This window comes from Dermacentor andersoni, chromosome 1 (assembly GCF_023375885.2).
Source record: "Dermacentor andersoni chromosome 1, qqDerAnde1_hic_scaffold, whole genome shotgun sequence".
Taxonomy (NCBI): domain Eukaryota; kingdom Metazoa; phylum Arthropoda; class Arachnida; order Ixodida; family Ixodidae; genus Dermacentor; species Dermacentor andersoni.
The window spans coordinates 40,019,444-40,041,951 of NC_092814.1; the positions used below are offsets into that span (position 1 = coordinate 40,019,444).

General features: G+C 44.5%; 1 protein-coding gene and 1 pseudogene across 3 annotated transcripts in view; one reads left to right on the top strand and one right to left on the bottom strand.

The window, feature by feature from the left end:
• Window positions 1-22,508, top strand: part of LOC126545259 (uncharacterized) — a 50,877-nt gene that overhangs the window by 11,668 nt on the left and 16,701 nt on the right. For all 3 annotated transcript variants that reach the window (XM_055061354.2, XM_055061353.2, XM_072285893.1), the window contains 2 exons: window positions 5,242-5,487; window positions 6,317-6,388. In XM_055061354.2, the coding sequence (XP_054917329.2) occupies window positions 5,242-5,487; window positions 6,317-6,388 (318 nt within the window). The remainder of the gene's footprint in view (window positions 1-5,241; window positions 5,488-6,316; window positions 6,389-22,508) is intronic.
• LOC129380437 (uncharacterized) lies at window positions 18,807-21,074 on the bottom strand (annotated as a pseudogene).

Below are 22,508 nucleotides of genomic sequence, written 5' to 3' on the forward strand. Positions count from 1 at the left end.
ATGACAGTGCTAATTCTGGAGGGCTGTGATGTGTAAAGTGACTCCGTAAGCGATGTGTCCATTCGGAGCACGTCCCACTCGCTCACGATGGTGGACCAGAGCCTGTCCTCGGACAACCCATGCAGAGGATGGCGCGCCAGCGATAATTTCAATAAGCCCCAAACATTTTCAATGATGTTGAGGTCCGGGGATTGGGGCGGCCACTCCAGGACAGTGACGCCACGCTCATGCAGCAGTTCTTGCAGAACACGAGCAGCGTGGATCGCCGACCTATCATGTTGGAATATATAGTCGCCTTCCGGGAACGGGCCGTGAAGAACGTAGGGAATGAGTACATCGTCTATGATTCCCCCGTACCTTTCAGCGGTGAACTTGCCTTCTAAGCGTATCAGTGGGCCAAGACCATCTTTGGTAATGCAAGCCCACATGCTCACACTAGTGCGCCCGCTCGCAGCGACCCGTTGCAGGTACCACGGCATATAGCTGGGACAAGAAAAGAAAGCATCTATTGATTACGGGTATTTTAGATTAGATAATGAACTTGTCTAAGAATCTGGACCAACCTCACAGAAGTTCATGTTTACAGCATGCATTGCGAGCACTGGCTCGAATCACAAGCGCATGCACTGCCTGCGATGGTCAAACTTCAATACTTACCGCAATAAGTTGTACTTACTGCAATAAGCCGCACCGTTCTTCGGTCACCAATGAGCGAAGGAAGGAGATGACGCTGCATTGGCTTTTCAAGGTCATTTACATTTTATCTTCAGAAGATTAAAGAGCGCCAAATCACCACAAAGTCTACCATCGTCAGTGGAGTTGGACGTGCTGCGAATGAACACACGACTTACCGACTCAATTTGCAACCCACTGCCCTCCAGAATGAGCGCTGTCATCGCTGATAACAGCGCTCATTCCTTCGCTCATTGGTGATCGAAGAACGGTGCGGCTTATTGCGGTAAGTACAACTTATTGCGGTAAGTATTGAAGTTTGACCATCGCAGGCAGTGCATGCGCTTGTGATTCGAGCCAGTGCTCGCGATGCATGCTGTAAACATGAACTTCTGTGAGGTTGGTCCAGATTCTTAGACAAGTTCATTATCTAATCTAAAATACCCGTAATCAATAGATGCTTTCTTTTCTTGTCCCAGCTATATGCCGTGGTACCTGCAACGGGTCGCTGCAAGCGGGCGCACTAGTGTGAGCGTGTGGGCTTGCATTACCAAAGATGGTCTTGGCCCACTGATACGCTTAGAAGGCAAGTTCACCGCTGAAAGGTACGGGGAAATCATAGACGATGTACTCATTCCCTACGTTCTTGACGGCCCGTTCCCGGAACGCGACTATATATTCCAACACGATAGGTCGGCGATCCACGCTGCTCGTGTTCTGCAAGAACTGCTGCATGAGCGCGGCGTCACTGTCCTGGAGTGGCCGCCCCAATCCCCGGACCTCAACATCATTGAAAATGTTTGGGGCTTATTGAAATTATCGCTGGCGCGCCATCCTCTGCATGGGTTGTCCGAGGACAGGCTCTGGTCCACCATCGTGAGTGAGTGGGACGTGCTCCGAATGGACATATCGCTTACGGAGTCACTTTACACATCACTGCCCTCCAGAATTAGCGCTGTCATCGCTGCCGCTGGGGACATGACGAGGCACTAAGTGATGTTCTGAGCGTGACGCGTGCATTTCCTCGTCGGCTGGCAGAGCCTGTCTTGTGTAATGAATTATTGTCGAGAAGAAACACTTTCAGCTCAATGCCTCAACCTAAAGTATTCTTTTATTCTTATCCATTGATTTCATCGTGTTCGACTCGCACAGTCATTATATTGAGTGTTTTCCTTTCGCGCCAAATAATGACCGAGCACGTTGCGCGCAGCGTTCGGTGTCCCTTTCTTGTCGCTGCGTGTTACGGTAACACACACAGCGAAGAAATATACGTGCACGCACTAAGTACCCCGACCTTTCGAAAGAACGAAAGAAGCATGTCGTCAAAAGAAGTTCGTAGAACTCGAATGTGGCCAATGAAAGCGCAGTTTGGCGTTGCACAACGCTTAATAAGGAATATCGGCTCAGTTCCCGCAGTAACAATGGAATACGCACACTGCCTCTGACCGTAGCACTCTTCCCGACAATGCGGCCAGCGCGCGCCGCCGTAGCAGACGACGCAGATCACGACTCCGCCCCTAGAGCTTCTGCGCCTGCGCGAGCTGCTTCCGCCGCGCGACTCTAGCGCTCGCCGCATCGCCGATGCCACGCGCTCCGAGTTTTCCCCTAAGTGTGAAACAGACTGTACATAAACAGAAATAAGTGGTGGTTGCTGCAGCACTATCATTTTCCCCATTGTCATCTCTGTGCAACCTAAAAATATTTTTAAGTGGTTTATGCAAATGTGCATATTGACTTCTTGTTTTTATTTGATTGGGCATGCTGTATATTTTTGCATTGTGGCAATACTGAAAAACTGCATACATGTGAATCAATATTAACAGCAACTGCCCTGCTGTTCTGCATGAACTACACTACTTTTCCTTCATTCAGCTTTTCTTCAGGTTATTGCATTCTGTCATGGAGTTATATCTATTGCAGATAACTATCCAGTCTGCTAAGTCTACTGACAATTACATTTATATACTGACATCAGCATCCTTACAGTTTGAACATAAAACCAGAATCGCATTCGAATAACTCACTAACAGCTTAACTGATGCCGACAGTACACATATCTGCAGCTGGGTCACTGTTCAGGTTTTCTTGCCATTATCAGAGGCATAAAGCTGTCATGCACAAACATTGTGCCACCAACGTCATGCACTAGTGCACTGTTGCATGTAGTACACCTTTCTCTGAAATAGAAGACTGGTGTGATCACTTTGACTAAGTTCTGAAACCACACCTTCACGTGGATTGCATGCTTTGGGGATGCTGTGCTTTTTTGCTTAATGTCCAAGGCATGGCTCGATCTGAGTTGCACCTCTCTGATGGTGCATCAAGTATGAATGCCCTTCTGGGTTTGCATTTCTGCACAATGCCACACAATGGCAGAACTGCTGTCTTTCATATGCCCCTCATCAACTTGCATCTGTGAACTTCCTTTGGCTGCATGTGTCAGTGTATACAGTATATCCTTTTCCATCAGTTCAACGTTCACATATGCACATACTCTGGTGCTTGGATTTTTTCTCTTCTTTTTCTTTATCCAATACACGAACATGCACCTCCATATATATAAAATTCAAAAATTCGGTGAAATGGTGAACCTGATGAATGTTGTGTGGGCCACTTAATCTAACAGTGTAGTGCAGGAAAATGTAGTATAATACAGTGCAAATTATTTAGTGGGAGGATTTTTCTTGTTTCGAAAAACATGGCTGGGTAGACAATATGGTGTGTCCTGAGCTCTTGTGCACCATTTAACGAAGGGCTCAGTAATACATATTTAGGTCGCGGGATCGAATCCCGGCCACGGCGGCCGCATTTCGATGGGGGCGAAATGCGAAAACACCCGTGTGCTTAGATTTAGGTGCACGTTAAAGAACCCCAGGTGGTCGAAATTTCCGGAGTCCTCCACTACGGCGTGCCTCATAATCAGAAAGTGGTTTTGGCACGTAAAACCCCACAATTTTTTAGAATTTGTGCAGCAGTCAGTCACTGTCTTTAATGAATTGACCCCTTAGTGCCAGTTAAAAGCAGTTACTTAGGAAAGATTGCACTTTATAGTAAAATTTAGATTGTTTGCTTGTCTTGTTGCAGCTAAGCAGCCTTTGAAGTGGGGATGAAAAGTCTCACTTGTGCAGACAATTTTTAACAGAAACTGCCAAGGACAAGTCTCTCTCTTCCATTGAGCACTTGGTATAAGAGGGGAGAGAAGGCTGCTGTGTACTGATAGGATTGGAAGGAGGCCAGGCTTATCTCATGTCGAATGCAAATAAGCACAAATTGAAGAAAGATGAAAGGGCCAGTTTTGTTGTGGGTATCAATATGCAGAGGTGCATATAAACAATTAAAGGGTCTCCTAAGATCTCTCTCAAGAGGTGAACGGCGAAAGCTTACTCTTCCTCCTCTTATCATTCGTCTCATTAGTATTTTTAGTCATTTTCAATCAATTGTAGTCGTTACAATTTATTGTTAGACATGTTGGTCATATCATAGTTATTAGTAGACATTACAAGTCTTTTAAGTCATTACTGGTCATTACTAAGCATTTTTAGTCATTTCTAATCAATTGTAGTTGTTACAAGTTGTCGTTAGTATATTGGTCATTCCATGGTCATTACAAGTTGTTTCAGTCAGTCAGTCATTGCTGCTCACTAGTAAGCATTTTTAGTCATTTGTAATCAATTGTGGTCATTACAAGCCATTGTTAGACATATTGGTCATTTCATTTCATAGTCATTTTAGTCATTACTACTCATTACTAGGCATTTCTTATAATTTCTAATCAATTGTGCTCATTACAAGCCATCGTTAGACATATAATCAGGTCATTTTGGAGTCATTAGTAGTCACTATTAGTCAATACTAGTCATTATAAACCTCTACCAATTTCTATTATAATGTTATCATTCATTAACTGTCACTATCAATCACTTTTCATTCTTTAATCTGTCTTCATATGGTGTGATGATGCTTCGGCGGACACTCCGGCGGTCAGGTCTGCTGAAACAAACTTCACCATGAGCCTAGAAAGGCTTTCGCCTTAATAAATGTGAGGTGTGTGACCCACGCCAAGTGTTCTTTTTCTTTTTAGCCTCCCGCCTTCTATCAACCTGTATTGATGGGGAAATAAATTTATCATATGCTGCTTTTGATAACAGTCATGTCAGCCGCATCACTAAGCTGACTGGTGCATGTGTCACTTGTTTGCACTAATACCATAAACTACCAGCCTACAGTTTCAATGACGTAAGCTGACTTTCCTTGCCACTGCGCTGCACTTGGTAACCATTTGAAACTGGTCATATTAAAAGGTGCAATACTGGTCATGGTCTACCTATACCAACTCACCCGATTTTCTATTTTGCTTACGTATATTTTGAATTAGTGATTGTTCTTGCACTCAAGTAATTGAGGCTTCATAAAGGTTGACAGCTCCTTATTAAATCAAAACGAACAATATACAAGATTTTCAATAACCTGTTAAGTTGTGACAGGCATCTTTTACACAAGATCAAGGCTTATACAGAGTAGATACTGTCATATATGTGCTGCATCCAAACACAGAATTTGACTGTGCAGATTGCCATGGAGGTGCGCGAAGGAAAATGCCGACGAAATCTCGTAATAGAGGACACGGTGCATCTCGGTCTGCAAGGAAGGCACGACGTCCTGCCAAGAAGGCTTCCTTTGATCCAGACACCTTCAAACTTCCTGTCGACCTCAGTGGATGGGCAGAGTCCTTCACCAATGGTGTTACTCGTGACTCCATTGATGACTCGGATGATGATCTGACTGTCTGCAGGGATGCTGAAAATCGGCACTATGGTGAGAACTGACCAGAGATTTATGGTCTAAAAGATGTATTTTATTTTAATGCAAAGCCTTTTTTTTTTTTCTTGCAAACATTCTCGGACATCTGTGGCCATGGCTGCTAGATGCTGCTGTCGTGCCGAATAGTTCATACTTAAAACAATTGAATTACATGCCCGATGGTGGGATCAAACCTCGATACCCCCGCTCAATGCTTCTAACCATTAGCACATAATCGCATGTATACTTTTATCGTACCGATGCCAACTTGCTGTTTGAAACAATCACTGTGTGTCTCATTGAGTAGCACGAGAATGTGAGAGCACATGCTTACGTGCCAGTTTCCTTTATGCCAGACTCCGGAACGAAATGGGCAAATTTATAGCATTTGGTTAACAACTTCAGGAAAACTTTCCTTCACATAGACTCCAAGATGTGTGTTGGATCTGGATAATCATTTATTGTTTTTCTGTTGTTTTCTCCCTGTTATGAGGTTCCCAGAGTAGAGAACTCTGCGAACCTCATGTCTGGTCTTTACTTCACGACCAGACATTTCGTCAAGCTCTTGACTTCACGTCAGGAAAGCTTCGCTTCACATAGATTTCAAGATGTGGGTTGAATATGGATAATCTTTTAAGGTCTTTTTATTTTTCTCCAGCTTCCTGCTTATAATTTTTTTGGTAAAGAAACTGCTATCTTGGTCATCTGCTTATCATTTCATGTGAGATCTAACTGTCATGTACTACAACTTGTTTGCAGAGTAAAAATGCTACTTCTATTCACAATGCCTCTGTTGGCACTTTAAAAAAGGATAAGCAAGACACAACAATAATGCATTGTGCAGGTACGCTGATGTTCCCGCCTGACTCGGAGAATGAGTTGACAGACTGCAATGAGGATGAAGCAAAACAGCATGGTGAGAATGGACCAATTAAGGTGTTAAGAGCTGAAAGTCAGAACATTTTTCCTTGTTTAATCTTTTCTGTAACTTTCTGCATTTACAAATGTTGGGGGAAAAAAAGCTGTTTCTTTGTCATCCATTTCCCATTTTGCATGAGCACTATTTGCTAGGGACATAGTTCATTTGGAGAGGAATAACAAATTCATTCACAGTTAACAGAAATTCATTCACAGAAATTCAGTTCCTTGTGATGTCAGTTCAGAACAGATGTGCAAGCGACAAGAACGTGTTGTGCAGATACACTGATGCTCCTTCCTGCGTGACACAAGATTACTTTGTAGCACTACTAGCTTTCAGTGATTTATTTACTTAAAATTGCCTCAATGAGCTTGTATTCGTTTACAGGATGCTTGGCATGTATATATGTGTTTATATATATGCTGGGTGTCCCAGCTATCATGCACCAAAATTTAAAAATATGCAAATGCCATGTAACTGGACAGAACCAAGGTAAGGTTGCCTGCCATCACTTGGAGATACTCAGATTTTTGTGTTGCTTTCTGCTTAATTACATAATTAGTCTTAATTAATCAACTTCTCAGATATCATAATTAGATGAAAAGTCTCACTGATAAAATTGTAGGGCAACATGAAAAACTCCCTATACAGCCTTCTGTTGCTGAATACGTGCTACGTAAGTGTTTTTCTGAGCATAAAAGAAGCCCTTGAATACATGTAAAGTTAAGTGGCGAGTCCTCCAGCAATTTTGCATGTATTCACAAGCTTCTTTCACACTTGGAAAAACCTTTATGTAGCATGTATTGAGCAACCGAAAACTGTATGGGGAACATGGTTATAATGGCACGTTTTGAGGACTGGACACAGAAAGAATGCACACAGGACAGATCGGCGCGTGTCCTGTGTGCATTATTTCTTCGTCTTGTCCTCAAAACACGCCATTATAGCCATGTTCCATCAAGCCAGCAACCAACTAGCCCATCTAAGTCTGGTAATCGCTGTATAGGGAGTTTTTCATGTTGCTTTACAATTTTCTCATTGACACTTTTCATCTAATTACAATATTTGGGAAGTTGATTGATTAAAACAAGTTAAGTAATTAGGTGGAATGAAGAAAAGTAAGCATCACTTACAGCATGTACATAGACAGAGAAACCGAAAGAATGACGAAGACAAGTGCTTGTCTTCGTCATTCTTTCAAGTGCTTGTCTTCATCATTCTTTCGGTCCCTCTGTCTATGTACACGTTGTAAGTGATGTTTACAATGGTTTGATGTTTACCAACTAGCTCGTACCCAAACCCTGCTTCAGAAAAAAGTAATCTGAGTATCGCCAATTGACAGCAAACTACATTACCTTGGTTCTATCCAGCTACATGGCATTTGCACATTCTTAACTTTTGGTGCACGATAGTTTGGACACGCCGCATAAATAGATATATATGTATAAATTTTCTAACCAGCGAACACCACTGCTTCAAGAAAAAAGGGCCAATCTTCTTAGGCAGTGCAGTAAAGATGTTATTTTCTTTCTGCAACACATTATTAGCAGCGGTGCGCATTAGCGTATGTAAGGAAACCACTCATTCCTTAATAATTCATCGTCATCATCAGCCTGGTTACACCCACTGAAGGGCAAAGGCCTTTCCCATACTTCTCCAACTTCTAAGGGCTTATTATTATTATTACTTCTAAGAGCTGATTATTAGGGCTGCCAGCCCTAATAATTAGTATCAGCTAAATAAAATTCATTACTTTAGAGCGCTGTTTGCAGCTGTGGAATCGAAGTCAGTCGGTGTTAAAGGAATGTCCTAATTTAAAGACCTTGCACCTAGAGTTACTGTATATGGCTCCTTTCATACAATAACCTTACTTGAGCCTAGCACGAGTTTTGAGATACTTGTCCTCAGTCTTCACAAAATGTGATGGTATTCTGTAGTTTAGTCCTGCATTGCACAAGAAAAGCTTTGTGATCAAATAAGTGGAAAGCCAGTAGATCTGTCAATTTTTTGTAAGGGTATGTTGAAACGGGAGTGTGCAGTGCTTACTCTGTGTGTTGCCCACTTTAGCCTTCAACACTGCTGTTTCAGTTCACACTGATATGCCAGCCCCTCCTATAGAATCATTGTGCCTTGTGAAACTTACATATTTCTTTTTGCATAAAAAATCTGTTGCTCTAAACGTAAGCAAACTGTTTCATCCACTAAATAGATAAGCCCCACAGGGGTGTCTGCTTCAGCAGGCGTTCGGTACGTTTTTACATCACGTACCCGAGCATATGAGGGTTAGACCCTCCCGTGTGTAGCCATGCACGACTTAGCTGTGTCTGGGGAATGGGGGATTCTGGGGGTTGAGCCAATGCCAGTTGTTTGGACCTTTAAGGCACCCAGTCGGAGGCAGTGCACCTCTTTGGCCTTTGCTTCACATAGATGACACCTCTGGACTGATCCACCTGAAACACCTTTGTGGCCTCTGCTTCACATAGATGGCACCTCCAGACTGACCCATCTGGAGAAAGTTGGCAGTCGCCTTTTCGTGTCCTCCTCTCCAATCTTCGTCGTTCTCTTACTTTCAATTTAATCTGTCTTCTAGTCACTTCGTTTTACTTCCGATTTTTCGGGCTGTTAACCAGTCTTGGTTATGCTGTATTTGGTTATAGCAGCGATGTACAGATGGCTTCGGCAGGGCTTCCCTTGCAGGAATTCCTGTCACATCCCCGCATTGGTGCTTCTTCGATGGTGGTTGGCATCGCTGCTGAAAACCCCATGTCTACTTATGGACAGCTGTTTCCCTGATCGCCTTCAGAATTAATGAGGGTGCATCAAAAATGTTTTTCAATTTTTTGGCAACCAAACACGAAACTTTCCACAATTTCATATCATACACTCTGATAAGGCTTATAAGACGGTAAGAGTGATCTCACCCTTCCTTGTATCGAAATCCCTGACTGAAGTTTTTGGTCCAGGTTACAAAGTATTGAAAATGGCAAGTGGTGATCTGCTTCTGGAGCTCTGCGATCTTAAACAATATGAAAAACATCCCAATCTAGTGTCATTTGGGGATGTCCCAGTAACAGCAACCCCGCACCATACAATTAACGCCACCCTCGGCATTTTCTCAGATGATGATTTGTTGGAGCTGACTGAGGCTGAACTCTTGGAAGGCTGCAGTGAGCAGAATGTTATCAACGTTAAACGAATTAAGATGAGGCGTGACAGCAAAGAAATCCAGACTAAGCCCCTGGTGCTTACTTTCGGATCAAGTGTTTCGCCTGGGTCCATTCAGGCCGTGTAGATCAAACTTTGTGCGAGGCCATACCTACCAAATCCTCTCGGATGTTTCCAATGCCAGCGATTCGGCCACAGTTCACAGAACTGCTGAGGCCGCCAAACTTGTGCGAAATGCAGTGATCATGAACACACCTCTAAATCTTGTGAAAACTCTCTTCACTGTGTGAACTATGATGGGAAGCACGTCGCCTACTCACGGTCCTGCCCATGCTGAAAAAAAAAAACTGAAATTGTCACAGTTAAAGTAAAACGAAACATTTCATTTAAAGAGGCACGAAGCCAGGTGTTCTACCTGCCAAAAATCAGCTTTGCCGAAGCGGTGCATCAAGAGGCTGTGCCACAATGGCTCCTGGTGACTATCTGGCACACACACAGCGAGCCGGCCGTGATGCCATCTGCCCCCTCGGCGGTTGCAGTAGTGCTGCTCTGCCATCCAAGAAGGGCCCATCAACCTCCAAGGTCTTAACTTTTGATGCGACGCTTTTAAGGCAAACACATCACTCGCAAGAGCGCATGTCCAGTGCCTACGTAAGATGCCATGGACACAACACCAAATGTGAGAGTGCAGCCAGCACCTAAGGAGCGGTGTGATTCTATTGACCGATAAAAAAAAAAAATGCATTATGGTGCACAGGAAGGGCTCCATTAGCTAATTTTGCAACCTTGAGCACACAGCACAAACACACACGGTTCAGAATGGATGCACAGAGTTTACAGTGGAATGTAAGAGCACGTCTACATAACCTCACAATATCGGAGAACTCCTTAATAAATATAATCCAAAGGTGCTGTGTTTTTAGTAAACACATCTAAAACCCACACAAACTTCCTCGGACAACATGCTGTTTTGTGTAAAGGCATTGACAATGCTGTTGCCTCATCCAGAGGTGTAGCAATAATTGTAAAATAATTCTGTTGCTTGCCAGAATCTCTCTTCAGACACCACTCGAGCCGGTTTCCAAGCGATGCTTTTCAATAAGTTGGTAACCATCTGTTGTATTTAAACTTGGCAAAATGGAAGTTTACATGCTAATTGACCAGTTCCCAGAACCATAAACTGTTGCTGGTGATTTTAATGCTCACTGCACATTGTGGGGAGACTCCAGGCGTGATGCCAGGGGCTGACTTATAGAAAACTTTCTCGTAACCTCTGGTGCGTGCCTCTTTAATAAAAAAGGGCCTGCCTATTACAACATGCAACACGATTAATATTCTTCCATAGATTTAATAATTGGCACTGCAGCCCTTTTTTCTAACATAGAATGCAATTTCGTGAAGAATACATTTGGGAGTGACCACTTTCTTGTTATGCTGAATTTAATACAGCAACATCACAGTCCACCACAAGCCCCCCATTGGAAAATACTGTCGGCTGACTGGAAAAGATTTAAAGGTTCAACCTACTTAACACGAGATTTTAATAACAATTTTAGTATTAATGACAGAGTACCATATTTTAACTTTTATTCTCAATGTATCAGGCATGACAACAGTAAGGAGGGGAAGCTGGAAGATGTTTTTCCCTAGCATAAGATATTACACAAAGGAGTCCAAAGTATGGAATGGCCCTAGAAGGCTAAAGGGGCAGGAAACCCATCCATTAACCCTAGTCATTGAACAAGGAAACAGCTTGGAAGACCAGGCCAACGCTTTTAGTGAACACTTCGAGCATGGGTCTACCTTGATCCAGTATTCCAAATCATTTCTTAAACAATTAGCTGAACGGAAGGCACTTTAGTATCACCGAGTTAAGAGCTCCTTCAATATGTGTAAGAGCTCTGCCCTGGGAGCTGAGAGACCAAGGCAGCGGTCAGACCTGCAACGCAGCAGAGGGTGCTAAGAATCTCTGGACCTGGACAGGCCGCCAATGGAAACTGATTCTTGCAACTTTTAACACCTGAACTCTTATGAGTGAGGCTAACTTAGCAGGACTCTTTAAGGAACTATCAGGCATTGTTTGGTATATCATGGGCTTTAGTGAGGTTAGAAAAACTGGTGAGGCTTATATGGTGCTGACTAACGGCCACGTCTTCTGCTATAGAGGACTCCCAGATAGGAAGTTATATGGGGTAGGATTCCTAATACATAAGGACATAGGGGGCAACATTGACGAATTCTACAGCATTAATGAGAGCGTAGCAGTAGTCATAATAAAACTTAATAAGAGGTACTATAGATTAAAGGTGGTACAAGCCTATGCTCCAACCTCCAGTCATGATGATGATGATGTAGATCAGTTTTATGAAGATGTAGAATTAGTCATAAGTGCAAACTCAGGATACTGTAGTAATGGGCGACCAATGCAAAAGTGGGGAAAAAGCAGGCTGGTGAACAAGCATTTGGCGACTATGGCATCAGGTATAGAAACACTAAAGAAAGACGTTAGTAGAATTCGCAGAAAGGAATAAGCTGCGAATAATGAACACCTTCTTCAGAAAGTATAGCAACAAAAAGTGTACCTAGAAAAGCCCTAATGGTGAAACAAGGAATGAAATCGATTTCATACTTTCTGCTGATCCCAGAATAGTGCAGGATGTAGAAGTGTTAAGAAGGGTAAAGTGCAGTGATCATAGGTTAGTGAGGTCTAGGATTCACCTGAATTTGAAGAGAGAAAGAGCAAAATTGATCAAGAAGAAACAGGCGCTAACCCTAGACGCAGTAAGTGTAAAAGCAGACCAACTTAGCTGGTGCTTGCAAACAAATATTCAGCCTCAGAACAGAGGGATAAAGGATGACACAGAGGGAATGAAAGAAACCGTAACTAGACTGGCTTAAGAAGCAGCAATTGAAGTAGGAGGTAAGGCACCAATTCAACCAGTAGGTAAGCTCTCCTAAGTAACAAAAGACCTCATAAAGAAATGACAAAGAATGAAACTGTCCAACTCAAGAGATCAGATAGAATTTACAGAACTGTCCAAACTGAACAAGGAGAAAGTAAGGGATATAACGTAGGAATGAGGAAGCAGAAATAAATGGACGCAGCATGAAATCAGTGAGAAAGAAACTTGACATAGGACAAGCCAAGATGTATGCACTGAAAGATAAGCAGGGTCATCATCATCATCATCAGCCTGGTTATGCACACTGCAGGGCAAAGGCCTCTCCCATACTTCTCCAAGAACCCCGATCATGTACTAATTGTGGCCATGTCGTCCCTGCAAACTTCTTAATCTCATCCGCCCACCTAACTTTCTGCCGCCCCCTGCTATGCTTCCCTTCCCTTGGAATCCAGTCCGTAACCCTTAATGATCATCGGTTATCTTCCCTCCTCATTACATGCCCTGCCCATGCCCATTTCTTTTTCTTGATTTCAACTAAGATGTCATTAACTCGCGTTTGTTCCCTCACCCAATCTGCTCTTTTCTTATCCCTTAACGTTACACCCATCATTCTTCTTTCCATAGCTCGTTGCATCGTCCTCGATTTAAGTAGAACCCTTTTCGTAAGCCTCCAGGTTTCTGCCCCGTAGGTGAGTACTGGTAAGACACAGCTATTATACACTTTTCTCTTGAGGGATAATGGCAACCTGCTGCTCATGATCTGAGAATGCCTGCCAAATGCACCCCAGCCCATTCTTATTCTGATTATTTCCGTCTCATGATCTGGATCCGCCGTCACTACCTGCCCTAAGTAGAGCCGCTAACGATATCTTTCAGTATTTTTACATACGGCTTGTCTACACCCTGATTCCGTAATGCCTCCATGACTGCTGAGGTTTCGACAGAATCAAACGCTTTCTCGTAATCAATGAAAGCTACAAGGGTTCGTTATATTTCGCACATTTCTCTATCACCTGATTGATAGTGTGAATATGGTCTATTGTTGAGTAGCCTTTACAGAATCCTGCCTGGTCCATTGCTTGACAGAAGTCTAAGGTGTTCCTGATTCCATTTGCGATTACCTTAGTAAATAGTTAGTAGGCAACTGACAGTAAGCTGACCGGTCTATAATTTTTCAAGTCTTTGGCGTCCCCTTTCTTATGGATTAGGATTATGTTAGCATTCTTCCAAGATTCCGGTACGCTCGAGGTCATGAGGCATTGCGTATACAGGGCAGCCAGTTTCTCTAGAACAATCTGCCCACCATCCTTCAACAAATCTGCTGTTACCTGATCCTCCCCAGCTGCCTTCCCCCTTTACATAGCTCCCAAGGCTTTCTTTACTTCTTCCGGCGTTACCTGTGGGATTTCGAATTCCTCTAGACTATTCTCTCTTCGATTATCGTCGTGGGTCCCACTGGTACGGTATAAATCTCTATAGAACTGCTCAGTCACTTTAGCTATCTCATCCATATTAGTAATGATATTGCCAGCTTTGTCTCTTAACGCATACATCTGATTTTTGCCAATGCCTAGTTTCTTCTTCACTGCTTTTAGGCTTCCTCCGTTCCTGAGAACATGTTCAATTCTATCCATATTATACTTCCTTATGTCAGCTGTCTTACGCTTGTTGATTAACTTCGAAAGTTCTGCCAGTTCTATTCTAGCTGTAGGGTTAGAGGCTTTGATACATTGGCGTTTCTTGATCAGATCTTTCGTCTCCTGTGATAGCTTACTGGTATATCCTGTCTAACGGAGTTACCACTGACTTCTATTGCACACTCCTTAATGATGTCCACAAGATTGTCGTTCACTGCTTCAACACTAAGGTCCTCTTCCTGAGTTAAAGCCGAATACCTGTTCTGTAGCTTGATCTGGAGTTCCTCTATTTTCCCTCTTACTGCTAACTCATTGATCGGCTTCTTATGTACCAGTTTCTTCCGTTCCTTCCTCAGGTCTAGGCTCGAGTTCTTACCATCCTGTGGTCACTGCAGCGCACCTTGCTGAGCATGTCCACATCTTGTATGATGCCAGGGTTAGCGCAGAGTATGAAGTCTATTTCATTTCTAGTCCCGTCATTCGGGCTCCTCCACGTCCACTTTCGGCTATCCCGCTTGCGGAAGAAGGTATTCATTATCCGCATATTATTCTGTTCCGCAAACTCTACTAACTCTCCCCTGCTATTCCTAGTGCCTATGCCATATTCCCCCACTGCCTTGTCTCCAGCCTGCTTCTTGCCTACCTTGGCATTGAAGTCACCCATCAGTATAGTGTATTTTGTTTTCACTCTGCCCATCGCCGATTCCACGTCTTCATAAAAGCTTTCGACTTCCTGGTCATCATGACTGGATGTAGGGGCGTAGACCTGTACAACCTTCATTTTGTACCTCTTATTAAGTTTCACAACAAGACCTGCCACCCTCTCGTTAATGCTATAGAATTCTTGTATGTTACCAGCTACATTCTTATTAATCAGGAATCCGACTCCTAGTTCTCGTCTCTCCGCTAAGCCCCGGTGGCACAGGACGTGCCCGCTTTTTAGCACTGTATATGCTTCTTTTGGCCTCCTAACTTCACTGAGCCCTCTAATTCCTGTAATAGCACTGCTAGACTCGCCTCACTAGATAACGTTCTAGCGTTAAACGTTGCCAGGTTCATATTCCAATGGGGGCCTGTCCGGAGCCAGGGATTCTTAGCACCCTCTGCTGTGTCGCAGGTCTGACCGCCGCTGTGGTCAGTTGCTTCGCAGCTGCTGGGGACTGAGGGCCGGGGTTTGATTGTTGTGTTCATATAGGAGGTTGTGGCCAAGTACTGCACCAGGGTGGCCAATCCTGCTCTGGTGAGGGAGTGCGTTACCGGTTCTGGTCACCGGGATCAGGCCACACTCCAGGCCTGTTTATGCAATTTGATCAACACGCGGATTTCTTTTCTTTTTTTCGTTTTTTTTTAAATCCGGTGGAAAATTGCACGGCACTGGGATTCGAACCACGGACCTCTTGCACGCGAGGCGGGTGTTCTACCTCTACGCCACCACTGCACTTCAGGGTAATAAGCAGGGTAATATCAGGAATTTTGAAGATATAGTAAAAGCAGCAGAATTCTTTACTGACCTGTACAATACCCAGAGCAGTCAGGACACCTACATTGAAAGTAGTAATGAACAGGTTACAGAGGCTCCTTCTATAACTCATGAAGTTAGAAGGGCCTTAGGAGACAAATGAGGAAAGGCGACAGGGGAAGATGGAATACCAGTTGATTTAATCAAAGATGGAGGAGACATCATACTGGAAAAGCTTGCGGCCCTTTATACGAAATATCTCGTGACTTAAAGGGCCCAGAGAACTGGAAGAATTCCAACATTATACTATTCCACAAAAAAGGGAGACATTGAAGAATTGAAATTATAGGCCCATTAGCTTACTTCCAGTATTGTATAAAATATTCACCAAGATAATTTCCAATAGAATAAGGGCAACACTTGACTTCATTCAACCAAGGGAACAGGGTGGCTTCAAGAAGGGATACTGTACACTGGATCCCATCCATGTAATCAATCGGGTAATCAAGAAATCTGCAGAGTACAATCAGCCTCTCTATGTGGCTTTCATAAATTATGAAAAGGCATTTGCTTCAGTAGAGATACCAGTAGTCGTAGAGGCATTACGTAATCAAGAAGTACAGGAGGCTTACGTAAATATCTTGGAAAATATCTACAAAGATTCCACAGCTACCTTAATTCTCCACAAGTAGGAAGATACCTATTAAGAAAGGAGTCGGACAAGGAGACACAATCTCTTCAATGCTATTCACTGTGTGCTCGGAGGAAGTATTCAAGCTATGAATTTGGGACATCGAATATCTCGGCAACCTTCAGTTTACAGATGACATTGTCCTGTTCAGTAATACTGGGGACGAGTTACAACAAATGATTGAGGACCTTAACAGAGAGAGTGTAAGAGTGGGGTTGAAGATTAATATGCAGAAAACAAAGATAATGACCTATAGCCTGGCAAGGTAAGAAGAGTTCAGAATCACCAGTCAGCCTCTAGAGTCTGCAAAGGAATACGTTTACTTAGGTCAATTACTCGCAGGAGACCCTGATCATGAGAAGGAAATTTACAGAAGAATAAAATTGGGTTGGAGTGCATACGGCAGACATACTCAGATCCTGACTGGAAGCTTACCATTATCACTAAAAAGAAAGGTGTGCAATCAGTGCATTCTGTTGATGCTGACATATGGGGCAGAAACTTGGAGAATGACAAAGAAGTTTGAAAATAAGTTAAGGACTGCTCAGAGCGATGGAATGAAGAATGATAGACTTAACGTTACGAGACAGGAAGAGAGCGGTGTGGATCGGAGAGCAAATGGGCATAACTGGTTTTCTAATTGACAAGGAGAAAAAATTGTAGCTGGGCATACGATGTAATGCGTAGGACGGATAACCATTAGAGTTACAGAATGAGTGCTAAGAAAGGGAAGCGCAGTCGAGGACAACAAAAGACTAGGTAGGGTGGTGAAATTAAGAAATTCCCAGGCGCAAGTTGGAATCATTTGGCGCAGGACAGGGGTAATTGGAGATCGCAGGGAGAGGCCTTTATCCTGCAGTGGGCATAAATAGGATGATGATGAAGGCACTTGACTGTAAGTGCACACATAATTACTTATAACCTTCCTTTTAGTATCGCCAAGTTAAGAGCTCCTTCAATGTGTGTAAGAGTGCAGCCTTGGGAGCCAATAGAATCATGTAGGACATCATTAAAAACCTCCACACAGACACACTAAGGACACTCCTAGTAATTTTTAATCAAATTTGGACTGCTAAGTATATTCCAGCTCCATGGAAAGAAGCTGTTCCAGTTCTGAAGCAGGGCAAAGATCCCTCCTCCATAAGAAAGCTACAGCCCAATGGTGCTTATGAGTTGCTTTGTAAGCTTTCAAAAAATGGTTAATTGCCATCTCCTACATTATCTGGAATCTAACAGACTGCTTGATCTGTGTCAGTGTGGCTTTCGTGAAGGCTGGTTGGCGACTGACCATCTCATATGCATTGAGGGCAACATTCGCAATGCCTTCATTCATAAACAATTCTTTCTGTCGTTATTCCTCAATATGAAAAAGGCATACAATACTACTTGGCACCACGGAATATTGAGACCTTTCCAAAATGGGAATCCGTGGAAACATGGTTAGCTTAATTGAAAGCTACCTTCCTAACCAGAATTCCCATGTTAGAATCGGAAACACTTCGTCTGGGCACTTTGCATAAGAAACTGGAGTGCCACAGGGTGGCATACTTAGCTGCACCCTTTTTATTGTCAAAATGAACCTTTGCATTCCTATATATTCCACGGAGTTTATTTTATTGTGCATTTGTTGATGACGTGCACATAGGATTCAAGTCATGTAACCTGCGCATCTGTGAACGACAAGTTCAACTAGCTATTAGTGGGCTAATGAGAATGGATTTTAGCTCAATCCCCAAAAAAGCTCCTGCATCCTGTTTACGAGAAAAAGATGTCTGGGGAAGTATTCTGTAAGAGTCCATCTAGTGTACATGTCCGTTTTGTCTGCTGTTAAAAGTTCTGAATGGGTGGGCTGGGCGTCCACAGCACCAAGGCACCACAGCCAATCAGCACTTCAGCAGCAAAGGAAATGGACATGGACAGAGGTGGACTCTTAGAGAATACCCCCCCCCTGGTCTCGGAGCCTAATATTCAACTGCATGAAGAACGCGTTTCTCAGAACTCGGAACACAAATTCTTAGGTATCATACCAGACTCAACCCTTATCTTTGTTTCCCACATCAAGCACATTAAAGGTAAATGCCCAAGAACACTTGAGTATCCTGAAAATCTTGTCACACACGACATGGGGTAGTGACAGGAAGTGCCTCATGACCCTGCACAAGAGCCTTATAGGCTCGTGTTTGGACTATGATGCTGTAGTCTACCAATTTGCTACACCCAGTGCCCTCAATATGCTAGATCCTGTGCACCATCTAGCTATCTTCCTCATGACCAGTGCCTTCAGAACAAGACCCATACAGAAGCTCTACGTAGAATCAAATCTGTGGTCTCTTGATCTACAGAGGACATACTCTAGTTTCTTATATTTTCTGAAAGTAAGTTCAAACAGTGAACATCCATGCTATTCTACAATAAACAATACATCTAGTACACTTTTTCACAACTGGCCTACTGTGAAAGAGCCCTCCTCACTGCACGTAAGGGAATTGAAAGAGGAAACCTAACCTAACCTAACCTAACCTAACCCAACCTAACCTAACCCAACAGTTGCAGTTGTAGACGAAAAATGCAAAGCATTGACCAAGTACTCAGGATGAAAGGTTTATTTCTTGACTGGCAAGCATATAGTCAGCATCGAGTACAAACTTGTCATACAAAAGCACCAGGGACATGGGGTGCACCTTCTTTGCATGACGCTTGAGCAATGGACAGGCCTTCCACTTGTAGCGAAACATGCGGTGGTTAAAGGCATCGTCAGCAGGAAAGACTTCATTGTTAGAGAGGACAATGACAGGCGTTCTCGAGATGGTCTGGTCGGGTGAGTACTTGACTGCCACAGAGTCCACGTCGCCGCCAAAGATTTTCTTGACCGTGTCAAATGCAGAAGACTCACAGTTTGGCTCGTTCCACACCAGTATGCGGCGGCCTACAGTGTCTTGTAGTGGAAAGTTTGAAAAGCGGTTAAAGTTGTGTATAGTGCCCCTGTTTATATAAAAAGAAAGCACAGCGTCAAAAAAAAAGTTCTTGCCAGCACTCGGGGGAGACACCACTTCAATACAATTCTTCTTGGGCACCAGCTTCTCGACAAGCATATAGAGGTTGTTTACAAAGTCAGACAGTCGAGCTGGTTGTCGTCAAACTGAAAGTTTAGCAGTTCCAAGACAGCATCAAACGAGCCTTGCACAGTCATATAGTGAGCATCCAAGTCGCCATGTGGAGCGTCAAACAATGGCTGTGTGTGTTGGTACAGCTCGATAAAGTCGAGGGTAGTGTAACTGCACATCTCGTCGTTAAAAACTTGAATGGCCCTCTGCAGGTGCTTGTCGTCCAGTCGGATAAACCGAAAGGTGGGGTCTGCAAGCCACTTGGGAGTTCGCACAATATTCGTTAGCGGCGATACGGGGTTTTCCCTGAGCCAATCATAGATGGATTCCTCCGCTTGTCTCTTTGTACGTTTTCGGGACTTTGTTTGCCCACCCTCTCGTGCGCGTAACGAATAATCGTCTGAATGGCTTGGTGAACTTCCGGACTCGACGTGGCATGAAGCTGCACACGCAAATTGCGGGTGCAGTATTTCCAAAACTCTTGAGGACTTGTGTCCTGAATTTTCGAGTTGTCCCACAACTTGAGTTCTACAGTCACGACCCCAGTCGCTTCCTCCCACCTTAAAGTATTCCAAAACTCTGGGGTCGCTATACAGATACTTGATGAGATGGAAGAAGTCCCAGGCTGTGGCGTTTGTAGACCAAACAGACGAGCGGTTTGGTCTTCGCACAAAGCCAGCGAATGCCACACATCTGCAGCTGCCATTGCTCCAGGAGCAGTCGTGGATGACATGCACGTGGGGGAGGCTAGTGTCTCGTGTGTGAGTAGCGACGGCGGCGACTGCATATCGGGTTGCTCCAAGTTCGAACCGTCTAATAATCTCACCACAAATGTTCTCAGCTTCTCCATCGTTTCGGGCGGGAAAGACGTCATGCACAATTCTTCGGCGTTTAGGAATGTCTTGTAGCTGCAGTGCCCACAGCGGAGGGGATTGTATATCTTTTGCAGCTCCTCGTCGTGATGTTCCTGGTTCCCCAGCATCTGCTCCTGAAAGCTCGTCCACGCCTCGATTAATTGCCGCAAACTCCGCCACGGTCTCATTAAACTGGTGGGAATAATTTTGGTCGCTTGCATCAACAACGTCTGTAGCTGGTCCCTGGAGATATACGCATCATCACCAAAAAACACTTCCAAAAGAAAATGTAGAGGTACCTCGTCGTGGTCCTCCTCATGTCTCCTCTTTGCATCAGACATTGTCTGAAATGAAAAAAAGCCCCTGTAAAGCTAGCTTTCCCGCCTAGTGCTCCTGTAAAGCTAGCTTCCTTGCCTAGTTCCCCTGTAAGTTGGGCTTCACCGCAAAACGCCCCTGTAAAGTTGGCTTCCCTGCAACACACCTAACCCTATGTCATAAACTTAAAATGGTGACTGTAGGTTCACTTACCAAGGAGTGGGAGTAGTATGTGCTCCTCGACCAAGTTCTTCGCACCCAAACCGGCTGCGCCCAAGGCAGAGTGCCAATTGCCTGTCGATAGAAAGTCGCCGAAAAACTCCTTTGTAGATGCCCGGTCGGCTGCAAACACGTCGGTATCGCTTTGCACTTTTTCGTACGCCTCGTCGTGCCGCTTGGCAATGCGGTCGTCCTCGTCCACTGGGGTCCTTCCCTTGTGACTGCCGGGGCCCAAGTAATGGTGTCCTGGAAACAGCATCACTGCATAAAATAACAACATACGGTAGCGGTAGCGACCACAACACCAGCACCAGATCCTAACTTAGATGCATCTATTTAACCTAACCTAACCTAACCTAACCTAACCTAACCTCACAGGAAAGAATGGCTCCAACGAAGCCGCTTTCGCCATGGCTGTGGCAGGAGAGAGTGCAACATGTCATTTGTTGATATTGCTAAACATGCTCCAGAGGAACACATTCGTATGCAATTCCTTGAACTCCAATGGAAGTACTCTTGCCCACAATTCTACAGACCCATCGAAGTCATCCGGCATCTCGCATGCAGCTGCAGGTCCATTTTCAAAATCGGACGTCCTGAACCGGGAAACCAGCATCTTCACCGCAAAGGCCTATGCAGTGATGGTGAATGTGAAACATTACGAAAACAAAGCTACAAAAAGTCATTATATTATTGCGACAGCAATTATATGGACAATCCAGGCACATTTCTGCCATCGCTGTCGCTGTGAGGTTCCGTCTGAGTGAAAGCGTGTGTGGGTGAGCTGGCCAACGTGGTTCAGTCTCTCATGCGTGAGCGAGGAACGCGGCCCAGATGCATGCCCTCTCCTGTGGCGCACGACACAGGGGGGTGAGGTGAGGGAGGAGAGGCGTTCTCCGGCGGCTGCTACGGTGCCTCGACGTCCTCCTCACCCGCCGCTCCGTACAAAGTGGAGACAACCACAGTGTCTATTATGGCGTTGGCCACGCGAATCGCGGACGCTGCAGTAGATGCTTTTGGCAGATGCTGTAGGGATGCGTTGCTGGCGCTCGTGTGTCTTGAAAGCGGTCTGCGACGTGGCTAAAGTGTGCGCCCGCGTAGGCCTCATCTTCAAAGCGACCTGCGATGTTTGCAGAGTGCATATAGTGCCGGTAGCTTCATGTGCGCTGTACTGTCGATGTTTCATTCGCCTTGAAGTGACAGATGCACGGAAGTCAATTGGCTCGCGGCTGCTGCCGCAATTCCTAACTTGAGCGTTTTCAGTTTCCGCATTCATCGAGCAATGTGTGTTCATGTTTACCTGTACGTACGTGACACTGTACTGGTTAATTTAGTTAATCCTTTGAAGGTCAATGACGTAAATGTACGGCACCGCGAACAAGTCCGAAAATTGTCGATGCCGTGTATTTACGGCGCCGTCTGTACGTTTAAAAAGCGTGCCAATTTCCTAACTTTTTCTTTTCTGTCATGTGCTGTCACTATGTGGGGATACAAGGAACTTTTCGTGCGCCTCCCTCTCTCTGTCTTGGTTGCATGGTTTGTTTTAGCGCTAGTTTGCTCCCGCGCGTCTATATACTACTGCTCGCGCATTGGCGTGCGTGTGGGCGGCCGGCCGTTTGGATTTCGTTTCGCGGGCGGTTTCGGCTTTTTGCTCTTGCAAAACTGATGGCTATCTCATTACTAATCGCTCAAAGGGTGACCGCTTGTTTCTCGCTCGTTTATTGCTCACAGGGGTGTGCACAGGAAGGATGCAGCCGTGCATGTGTTTCC